The sequence below is a fragment of the Nerophis ophidion genome, linkage group LG15, assembly GCF_033978795.1.
Source record: "Nerophis ophidion isolate RoL-2023_Sa linkage group LG15, RoL_Noph_v1.0, whole genome shotgun sequence".
Lineage (NCBI taxonomy): Eukaryota > Metazoa > Chordata > Actinopteri > Syngnathiformes > Syngnathidae > Nerophis > Nerophis ophidion.
This window is the reverse complement of record NC_084625.1, coordinates 43,377,641-43,389,685: the sequence shown is the minus strand read 5'-3', so window position 1 is coordinate 43,389,685 and position 12,045 is coordinate 43,377,641. Positions and strand designations below refer to the sequence as shown.

General features: G+C 41.9%; 1 protein-coding gene across 3 annotated transcripts in view; it reads right to left on the bottom strand.

Annotated features, from left to right (window-relative positions):
- Positions 1–1,979: 1,979 nt before the first annotated feature.
- mettl4 (methyltransferase 4, N6-adenosine) overlaps positions 1,980–12,045 on the bottom strand; it is a 40,174-nt gene continuing 30,108 nt past the window's right edge. For all 3 annotated transcript variants that reach the window (XM_061922198.1, XM_061922199.1, XM_061922197.1), the window contains one exon: positions 1,980–11,164. In XM_061922198.1, coding sequence (XP_061778182.1) covers positions 10,983–11,164 — 182 coding nt within the window. In that variant the 3' untranslated portion in view covers positions 1,980–10,982. The remainder of the gene's footprint in view (positions 11,165–12,045) is intronic.

The following is a 12,045-nucleotide window of genomic DNA, read 5'->3' as shown; positions in this document are numbered from 1 at the left end:
AGCGGAGGCAGACAAGCGGAGGCAGATCAGCAGCGCAGAGATGTCCCCAGCCGATACACAGGCGAGCAGTACATGGCCACCGGATCGGACTTAGGGTTAGGGTAATTGATAATAACTATAGCAACGGCCCTTAAGCATAAGAGTTGTGTGATAAATTATACATAATTTTCTAACAATTAATCAATCTTGGTTTCTGACGTTGATTTGACCGTACAATTTTGGTCATTTCCCCACCAAAATTTTACAACTTCTACACAACGTAGAAACAACATACTTTTTGACAACGTTTATTCAATTTCAGGTTATGTGGTCATTTCCCAACCAACAACGTGGATCTAACTTATTTACAAATACAACTATTTTCCAATGTTGTTTCAGAGACAGAGTTCAATTTGGCTCAATTGAGGAGAGACGTTAGTTACAGATCCAAACTACGCTCTATTTACAAATACAACTATTTTCCAACATTGTTTCAAAGTCAGTTTTAAATGACATATACGTGTCATCGTTTGTATCAGTGCCTTGTGCTTGCTCGGTCCAAGGGTGACGAGTGTATCGTAAAGTGTTTCCAGGACAGGGCGTCCACTGATATCTGCCAATGTTTGTTTCATGACACCAACACACTGACCTTTCTCGGCGCGGAATGAGATCGGATCAGAACCGCGGGGTTTGGTGTTTCCCGCCTCCGCTGTCACCTGTGTCAAACAGTCGGGTGTCCACACTTGGATAGGGAGTGAGCAGCGGGACTCTGGCACATGCTGTGACTCCTTTGTTGTGCCTACTTCTCTTGGTACGAGACGTGTATGTACATGCGGGCACTGCAGTGCACTTCAACCCCAAAGATGTCTTAGAATTGCACAGTCCGCAAGTTCGGAATTCAAACAATAAACCAAAATGGCTTAGCAAGTCTCTGCAATAAATAATAAACAGATTGGGGAGACAATTTGCACTGTTGGGTGTTTCGGTTTGTTGTCTCTTTTTGTTCAGATTCAGCATACTGCAGCCAAAGGCGTTGCAGCAAATTCTGGGCCCACTGTATATGAATTTAAAGTTAAAGTACTAACGATTGTCACACACACACTCGGTGTGGCGAAATTATTCTCTGCATTTGACCCATCACCTTTGATCACCCCCTGGGAGCTGAGGGGAGCAGTGAGCAGCTGACTCGTCAAACAAACACTTTTCCACTTTGCATCAGTCCATCTTAGATGAGCTTGGGCCCAGCGAAGCAGGCGGCGTTTCTGGGTGTTGTTGACAAAAGGCTTTTGCTTTGCCTAGTAGAGTTATACCTTGCACTTACAGATGTAGCGATCAACTGTAGTTACTGGCAGTGGTTTTCTGAAGTGTTCCTGAGTTCATGTGGTGATATCCTTTACACAATGATGTCGCTTTTTGAGGCGGTACCGCCTGAGGGATCGAAGGTCCGTAAAATCATCGCTTACGTGCAGTGATTTCTCCAGATTCTCTGAACCTTTTGATGACATTACTGACCGTAGATGGTGAAATCCCTAAATTCCGTGCAATAGCTCGATGAGAAATGTTGTTCTTAAACTGTTGGATTTGCTCACGCATTTGTTTACAAAGTGGCGACCCTCGCCCCATCCTTGTTTGTGAATGACTGAACATTTCATGGAAGCTCTTTTATACCCAATCATAGCACCCACCTGTTCCCAATTAGCCTGTTCCCCTGTGGGATGTTCCAAATAAGTGTTCGATGAGCATTCCTCAACTTTCTCAGTCGTTTTTGCCACTTGTGCCAACTTCCAAATGAGCTAAATTTGCAAAAAAAATAACCAAGTTTTACAGTTCGAAGGTTAAGTATCTTGTCTTTGCAATGTATTCAATTAAATATAGGTTGAAAAGGATTTGCAAACCCTGCAATGAGGTGGTGACTTGTCCAGGGTGTACGCCACCTTCCGCCCGAATGCAGCCGAGATAAACTGCAGCACCTCCCGCGACCCCAAAAGGGACAAGCGGTAGAAAATGGATGGAATAATGTATTCTGTTTTTATATACAATTTACACAACGTGCCATCATCACTGGTTTGGGGTTTTACGTACATCAAAGGACCAAAGAGTTTGCAACAAAAAGCTTGCGACAAAATGCTCCTCGCTGAAATGTGTTGGCAGGAAAAATCAAGTTGCTGAAGACAAGGGGGCTAATTATTTCAAAAGAGGGACGCCTGGAAAAAGACGGCACTGATTAGCAGACACCCCCAGGTGGATACAAAACAGACACAAAACCAGGAGAAACGCGAAATTCGCCAAAACTGTTCCTTTCCCTAATTCAAATGACAGTTTATTTTTTTGTCGGAATCCGACAAATATTTTACGAGAATAAGCTACAAGTAGTCATCGAATGTTTTTTCATTGATCTGTTTATTTATGTTCCTATTGACCATCAGTAACGGTCTGTATTGATTAATTATCAATTAAGGTTAGACGTGGTCATGGCTGCCGGGACGTGACCTAGCAGGGAAATTGAAATGTGACACAGGGGGACGTTGATTGTTCTCTCTGTGTTGGCTCAGTCTCCCGTGAAAAAACGTCTGGCTAGCTCATGGTCATTCGTGGTCCAGAAACAGACGGGACCAGACTGGCAAATCCCCGCCAAAAACAGCAATGCCTGCGTTCTTCAGCCTTGGGGAATGACAACAAGTGTTTACACGAAAACAAAATGGATACAACACAATCCAAGAATGACACCAGCAATTAGCTAGTTCCAAACGACATCTACGTCTTCTTTCATGGAGAAACGGTCTCATCAAGAAGTACTACCTCTGCCAAGATGCTTTGGTCTTGTGGTGTTGTGTGTGCAAAGTGAATCGAGACTGTCCCCCAAATTCCAATTCATTGAATTTTAATCAAGGTTGCGAACAGGAAGTAAAATTGCATTTCATATTCAAGGAAGTTGAATTGAAATTTCCTTTTCAACCCATATTCAATTGAATGCACTACATTAGGGGTCGGGAACCTTTTTGGCTGAGAGCGCCATGAAAGCCAAATATTTTAAAATGTATTTTCGTGAGAGCCAGATCATATTTTTTAACACCGAACACAACTAAATGCGTGCATTTTTTAAGTAAAACCATCATTTTTTTAGTATAATAAGTCTCTAATTCTTTTTAAAAACATTGTAACATTGTGAAACAAAGTAAGATTTTCATTGTAGGGCAAACTTTCTGTTTAACTGTGCATATGACGATAAACAATCTTGAATCTTCGAATTTTTAGACCAGTTGATCTGCCGCTTCTTTTCTTTCAACTATGTCCCCCCCTCCCTTGTAGAGGGGGTCCGGTCCAATAACCATGGATGAAGTACTGGCTGTCCAGAGTCGAGACCCAGGATGGACCGCTCGTCGGGACCCAGGATGGACCGCTCGCCTGTATCGATTGGGGACATCTCTACGCTGCTGATCCGCCTCCGCTTGAGATGGTCTCCTGTGGACGGGACTCTCGCTGCTGTCTTGGATCCGCTTTGAACTGAACTCTCGCGGCTGTGTTGGAGCCACTATGGATTGAACTTCCACAGTATCATGTTAGACCCGCTCGACATCAATTGCTTTCGGTCCCCTAGAGGGGTGGGGGTTGCCCACATCTGAGGTCCTCTCCAAGGTTTCTCGAAGTCATCATTGTCACTGGCGTCCCACTGGATGTGAATTCTCCCTGCCCACTGGGTGTGAGTTTTCCTTGCCCTTTTGTGGGTTCTTCCTAAGATGTTGTAGTCGTAATGATTTGTGCAGTCCTTTGAGACATTTGTGATTTGGGGCTATATAAATAAACATTGATTGATTGATTGATTGATCTGAGAGCCAGATACAGTCATCAAAAGAGCCCCATCTGGCTCTAGAGCCATAGGTTCCCTACCCCTGCACTACAAAGACAAGATTTTTTATGTTCAAACATTTCTTTTGCAAATAATAATTAACTTAGAATTTCATGGCTGCAACACGTGCCAAAGTAGTTGGGAAAGGGCATGTTCACCACTGTGTTACATCACCTTTTCTTTTAACAACACTCAATAAACGTTTGGGAACCAAAGAAAGTATTTGTTGAAGCTTTGAAAGCGGAATTCTTTCCCATTCTTGTTTTATGTAGAGCTTCATTGTTCAACAGTCCGGGGTCTCCGCTGTCACATTTTACACTTCATAAGGCGCCACACATTTTCGATGGGAGACAGGTCTGGACTGCAGGCGGGCCAGGAAAGGACCCGCACTCTTTTACTATGAAGCCACGCTGTTGTAACACGTGCTAAATGTGGTTTGGCATTGTCTTTCTGAAATAAGGAGGGGCTTCCATGAAAAAGACGGCACTTAGATGGCAGCATATGTTGTTCCAAAACCTGTATGTACCTTTCAGCATTAATGGTGCCTTCACATATGTGTAAGTTACCCATGCCTTTGGCACTAATGCACCCCCATACCATCACAGATGCTGGCTTTTGAACTTTGCGTCGATAATAGTCTGGATGGTTCGCTTTCCCTTTGGTCCGGATGACACAATGTTGAATATTTCCAAAAACAATTTGTAATGTGGACCCGTCAGACCACAGAACACTTTTCCACTTTGCATCAGTCCATCTTAGATGATCTCGGGCCCAGAGAAACTGGCGGAGTTTGTGGATGTTGTTGATAATGCCTTTCACTTTGCATAGTAGAGCTTTAACTTGCCCTTACAGATGTAGCGACGAACTGTATTTAGTGACAGTGGTTTTCTGAAGTGTTCCTGAGCCCATGTGGTGATATCCTTTAGAGCTTGATGTCGGTTTTTGATACAGTGCCGTCTGAGGGATCGTAGGTCACGGTCATTCAATGTTGGTTTCCGGCCATGCCGCTTTCGTGGAGTGATTTCTCCAGATACTCTTAACCTTTTGATGATATTTTGGACCGTAGATGTTGAAATCCCTAAATTTCTTGCAATTACACTTTGAGAAACGTTGTTCTTAAACTGTTTGACTATTTGCTCACGCAGTTGTGGACAAAGGGGTGTACCTCGCCCTATCCTTTCTTGTGAAAGACTGAGCATTTTTTGGGAAGCTGTTTTTATACCCAATCATGGCACCCACCTGTTCCCAATTAGCCTGCAAACCTGTGGGATGTTCCAAATAAGTGTTTGATGAGCATTCCTCAACTTCATCAGTATTTATTGCCACCTTTCCCAACTTCTTTGTCACGTGTTGCTGGCATCAAATTCTAAAGTTAATGATTATTTGCACAAAAAAAAAAAGTATATTAGTTTGAACATCAAATATGTTGTCTTTGTAGCATATTCAACTAAATATGGGTTGAAAATGATTTACAACCATTGTATTCCGTTTATATTTACATCAAACACAATTTCCCAACTCATATGGAAACGGTGTTTGTATATATATAAATATCCGTTCGGCCACTGTGTTCAATGGAGAAGTCTGATCTACAAAATTTGCAGGCAGCATACCCCTTCCCCTTCGAGCTGTCCTGGATGAACTGAAATTATTTTTTTCCAATCATTTTGCAACCTGTAAGCGTACTTCTTCTTCTAACTCGTCGTCACAGTGTCTCTTCTTCGTTCTTCCGCTTCGTCTCTGTTATGTTTTTGGACATTACTACTTGCAGTAGCTTTGAAGCAATGCATGATGGGAATCTGGATGTTGTGTGTCGGTGTATTAACGTGTCGGCTGGAATAAACACACGCTGAGAAATAGCTCCGTGCCTGCCTACTTTATGGGTTATAGATAAACCTTTGGATAACGACATATATAATGCTTTTATTTCAAGTCGCCTGGACTACTGCAATGCACTTTATGCTGGCATTAGCCAAAAAGCTCTCTCCCGGTTGCAGTTAGTCCAGAACGCGGCAGCACGAGTTTTAACAGGGGCCAGGAAACGCCAGCATATAACCCCAATTCTTCAGAGTTTGCACTGGCTCCCTGTTCATTTTAGAATTGATTTTAAAACATTGCTGTTTGTTTTTAAATCTTTACATGGACTGGCACCTCAATATATCTCGGACCTTATCCAAATTTACATTCCTGCGCGCGCTCTGAGGTCCGAGAGCCAGTTCCAGCTCATGGTGCCCAAGACCAGACTTAAGACCAGGGGAGACAGGGCCTTCTCTGTGGTCGGCCCTAAGCTCTGGAACACTCTGCCGCTCCATGTTCAAACTGCTTCCACAGTGGAGTGTTTTAAGTCTCGTCTTAAGACCCACTTTTATTTTTTGGCTTTTAACACTACGTGAGTTGTGTGGTCCTCTGTTCTCTGTTGTCCTCTGTGTTTTTTATACACTTTGATTTCTATTTTACTGTTTTAATTGATTTTACCCTTTAAAATAGTTTTTAATCATATTTGTTTTTATCTTGTGTTTATACTGATTTATTTTTTCATTGGTGGAGCAATATATATATATATATATATATATATATATATATACTTTTTTATTTTATTGTATTTATTTTTTTTTTACAATTGTTTTTAACATGGCTGTGCAGCACTTTGGAAACGTTATTGTTGTTTAAATGTGCTATATAAATAAAGTGGATTGGATTGGATTGGATATAATAGTCTCCTTTTCAGGTTGTAGAGGACTCTAAAGGCAGTGCTTTTAAGGCACGCCCCTAATATTGTTGTCAGGGTGGAAATCGGGAGAAATTCGAGAGAATGGATTCCCCGGGAGATTTTCGGGAGGGGCACTGACATTCGGGAAAACCGTAAGGGTTGGCAAGTATGCTCCCAAGTTAACTCAGGTGGGCTATGGTGTCATTCCCGGACCAGGTTTGGCCCCCGGGGCGCCAGTTGAATGGCCCTGGTTCATATTCTCTGAATACTGGCTGGAGATCTCATATTCCAGGATGCATCACTTTGACAAGTGTTTTTCTGTCTGGCCATCTGTAATTAGTGACTTTGAGGCGAGTCCCGTTGCATATTTAATAAGAGCGCGAGATGCGGTCCGAACTGTTGCTCTTAGCGGTTCACGTGTTCGGCAGAACCGCCGCCATTACACGCGGTAACTTGACATATTTCACATCTTAATGCTGCCTAATGAAACATCTGCGGGAAAATCAAACATGCGTTCACCTAAAAGGCAGTCTGAGGTACTTTGTATCGCGTCACTGTGGTGCTTAATCTTCCTCTGGCGCCACAAAGACGACCACGGTGTCATTATCCGGAAATGTACGGAAAGGCTTTTAGGGCGAGACTGTGAAGTGAAAAAAAAAAAAAAAAAAAGGAAGAACAATTTCCACAGAAATTACATGTGGACGCTGAGCGATGAGGTTATGTGTTGACGAATATAAATTCATCACAGCATATCATAGAATGGCGTTGCGATACGTCGCCTCCTACGGAAACCGGATAGGACGTGTCGCCACAAAGTGCCACTCAGCTGATCGTCATGGCATACTCGTGTCCAATCACGGCACAGTAATAACTCACTTTTCGTTAGTAAAAGGTCAGACGAAAAGTGAATCATATAAAAACCGATAAACCCATAAAAAATCATGTGACTAATCCGTTCCAGACACCCAATTTTATGGACACAAATCATGCAGAAGACAATGTGAAAATACACTTACAAACCCCGTTTCCATATGAGTTGGGAAATTGTGTTAGATGTAAATATAAACGGAATACAATGATTTGCAAATCCTTTTCAACCCATATTCAGTTGAATGCACTACAAAGACAAGATATTTGATTTTTTTTTTTACTTAGAGTTTAATGGCTGCAACACGTGCCAAAGTAGTTGGGAAAGGGCATGTTCACCACTGTGTTACATCACATTTTCTTTTAAAAACACTCAATAAACATTTGGGAACTTAAGAAACTAATTGTTGAAGCTTTGAAAGGGGAATTCTTTCCCATTCTTGTTTTATGTAGAACTTAAGTCGTTCAACAGTCCGGAGTCTCCGCTGTCGTATTTTACGCTTCATAATGCGCCACACATTTTCGATGGGAGACAGGCCTGCACTGCAGGTGGGCCAGGAAAGTACCCGCACTCATGTTATACGAAGCCACGCTGTTGTAACCCCTTTCTGAATGTGGCTTGGCATTGTCTTGCTGAAATAAGCAGGGGCGTCCATGAAAAAGACAGCATATGTTGTTCCAAAACCTGTATGTACCTTTCAGCATTAATGGTGCCTTCACAGATGTGTAAGTTAGGCATGCTTTGGGCACTAATGCACCCCCATACTATCACAGATGCTGGCTTTTGAACTTGGCGTCGATAACAGTCTGGATGGTTGGCTTCCCCTTTGGTCTGGATGACAGGATGTGGAATATTTCCAAAAACAATTTGAAATGTGGACTCGTCAGACCACAGAACACTTTTCCACTTTGCATCAGTCCATCTTAGATGATCTCAGGCACAGAGAAGCCCGCGGCGTTTCTGGATGTTGTTGATAAATGGCTTTCGCTTTGCATAGTAGAGCTTTAACTCGCACTTACAGATGTAGCGATGAACTGTATTTAGTGACGGTGGTTTTTTGAAGTGTTCCTGAGCCCATGTGGTGATATCCTTTAGAGATTGATGTCGGTTTTTGATACAGTGACGTCTGAGGGATCGAAGGTCACGGTCATTCAATGTTGGTTTCCGGCCATGCCGCTTACGTGGAGTGATTTCTCCAGATTCTCTGAACCTTTTGATGATATTATGGACCGTAGATGTTGAAATCCCTAAATTTCTTGGAATTGCACTTTGAGAAACGTTGTTCTTAAACTGTTTGACTATTTGCTCACGCAGTTGTGGACAAAGGGGTGTACTTCGCCCCATCCTTTCTTGTGAAAGACTGAGCATTTTTTGGGAAGCTTTTTTTATACCCAATCATGGCACCCACTTGTTCCCAATTAGCCTGCACACCTGTGGGATGTTCCGAATAAGTGTTTGATGAGCATTCCTCAACTTTATCAGTATTTATTGCCACCTTTACCAACTTCTTTGTCACGTGTTGCTGGCATCAAATTCTAGTTAATGATTATTTCCAACAACAAAAAAATGTTTATCAGTTTTAACATCAAATATGTTGTCTTTATAGCATATTTAACTGAATATGGGTTGAAAATTATTTACAAATCATTGTATTCCGTTTATATTTACATCTAACACAATTTCCCAACTCATATGTAAACGGGGTTTGTACTAATAAAAGTCTCAATCAATCAATCAATCAAAGTTGAGAGAAGTTCTTAGCATTATAATTGCTCATTGACAAACGCTCGCTTCTTTCCTTTCTTGGCTCGTAAGACCTGCCCGTAATTAACAAGTAATCCGGCGCTGATGTCACAGTTTAGGTCTAGCATGTACCAAAAGGTTAGAAAACTCTTAGGGCTCATAGAGTAATCTCTGTGGCTTACCTTTCATATGATTCGAGAGAGAACAGACTCTCTCCCATTGCGAAAAGCTGGATTTCATTTTTGCATAATTTGCAGCAGGCGCCTAGTGGATTTATCCACAGCTTGAACTTGTCATTTTCCATCCATTTTTCTACCGCTTGTCTCTTTTTGGGTAGCGGGGGGTGCTGGAGCCTATCTCAGCAGCATTTACCCCCTGGACAAGTCGCATTTTCCATCCAATGTTCCCTCCCAATAAACCGATGCACCACTGTCCTCTTGGGGGCAACCAGCGCCACTTAAGCACTTTGTCCAGTTTATATCTGCTGTGAAAACTAGAAACACACAAGCCTCCACCAGGGGGCAGTGTAGCGTACCCAGATGTAAAACATATTTTGCACAATCAGCCTTTTCATATAAAGCCATGAAGGAATGGAAGAACCTCACAACAATCTTGAAAAGTTTAACAGATTACTCTACATTTACAATTGAAGTTAAAAAGTGGCTTTGGAGAAATCAAAGCTGCTCACACGGTCAATAAGGTGGCCACTATGTTTGACAGATCAACTTAATGTGTGTTATATTTATTTTTGTTGTAAATTATGAGGTGTGTGTTGTTTTTGTTGTTTTTACAAATGATGACAGATGTGAACAAGAGCATGTATTGTCTTTGTGTGATGATGATGGTTGTATTGTATATTAAGTGTGTGTCCGTTAAGGGCATTTTATGACTTTTCTTAATTTGATTATGTGATATAGTATGATTTTATTGTAATGATTTTTGTATCCCTTTAATTTAGGTAGCCAGGGACTGCAGATGGAAATTAGCTCTTTAGCTATAATCTGGTACAGAACATATCTGTCTTTGAGCTTAATGTTTCTTTGCATTGTCCCTTCAAATAAAGACTAAACCAAACTAACGTAAGGGCTCATGCAAAGCCAACAAATCAAGCGTGTAGCTTTCATTTTTAAGGAGACGTGTTTTAATTTTTTTACCATTCTATAATAAGCCTATCGAGTCAGACTGCCGAGAAGTATGATGAACATTTCCACGCATTTACAATCACTTTCCCCAAAATTATTTTTCAAACCTTCAAAACACATTAAAATCCAAGCATTTTCACGTTTTTTAAGCACCCGTACGAACCCTGCTAGCGGGATATTTTAGATGCAAGTCCATCTCATACAAAACTTGTCCTATCAGAACGAGACACACCTAATTAAGACACCTGCGTATACCTTTTGAATAGCTGTCCACTCTCTGGGAAAGGGTTAATTGTCTTAAATGTCAAAGATCTTTTTCTCTGAAATCACGACCCTCACGATACAAAAGTAACGACTTAAGTTGGCTTAATGGCCGACTTGTCTCCGCGGATTAGTGTGCGAGTGTCTTTCAGAGACAGGGGACGACAGGTAGGGCGGTAACGACCTCACGGCGGCTTCATTAGCTCTGATGGGCTGCAGCTGCCATACGTCGCCCGGCACTGCTCACCCTCACACTCATTAGACTCAAAGAAAACATCACTGCTTCATTGCGAAAAAGTCATAAATGTTGATCTCATTTAGTGAGATGGTCATTTTTGGGGGTTTCTCCATTTGTCACGCGGGAAAAAAATATAGAATAAGGTGTGTGTGACTATTTAAAATCCTTGAATAAAAACCTACGTCGGGATGTTCTTAGTCCTCACTGGGGGCAGAGGCTGGCGACTTAGTCAGTTTTTCCGCAGGTGTCCAAGTGAAATAACTGGTATGTTGAAATCGGAGGACCTCGTTGCCCCAGCTGGTCCATCCTGGTTGCAGACTTCGTGCAAACAACTCTAAGCACGAGGCGTCACCTCCAACGTATGGCTTCAACACCTCTGTGAAGGGGAAAAAACAATGTCATTTTTTTTTTTTTAACAAATTCCTCCATATGCACGCTTAAAATGTGCCAAATTCTCCATTGGTTGACGGGACATTCGGGTGTGGTTTGCTGCCAAGTAGTGAATTTCTTACTCATTCGGGGCAGCGTGGCGCGGTTCGAAGAGTGGCCGTGAGGATTCCTAGTTCAAACCCCACCTTCTACCAACCTTGTCATGTCCATTGTGTCCTTGAGCAAGAGACAAGTGTCAAAGTGCTTTGAGTACTTCGAAGGTAGAAAAGCGCTATACAAGTATAACCCATTTAGTAGAGATGTCCGATAATGGCTTTTTTTGCCAATATCCGATATTGTCCAACTCTTAATTACCGATACCAATATCAACCAATACCGTTATATACAGTCGTGGAATTAACACATTATTGTGCCTAATTTTGTTGTGATGCCCTGCTGGATGCATTAAACAATGTAACACGGTTTTCCAAAATAAATCAACTCAAGTTATGGAAAAAAAAATGCCAACATGGCACTGCCATATTTATTATTGAAGTCACAAAGTGCATTTTTTTTTTTTAACATGCCTCAAAACAGCCGCTTGTAATTTGGGAAATACTCTCACTGAGATAGCATGAGGAGTTTGAGGTGGGCGGGGGATATATTTTGTAGTGTACCGGGAGAGTTAGTGCTGCAAGAGATTCTGGGTATTTGTTCTGTTGTGTTTATGTTGTGTTACTTTGCAGATGTTCTCCCAAATGTGTTAGTCATTCTTGTTTGGTGTGGCTTCACAGTGTGGGGCATATTTGTAACAGTGGTATAGTTGTTCATACGGCCACCCTCAGTGTGACCTGTATGGCTTTTGACCAAGTATGCCTTGCATTCACT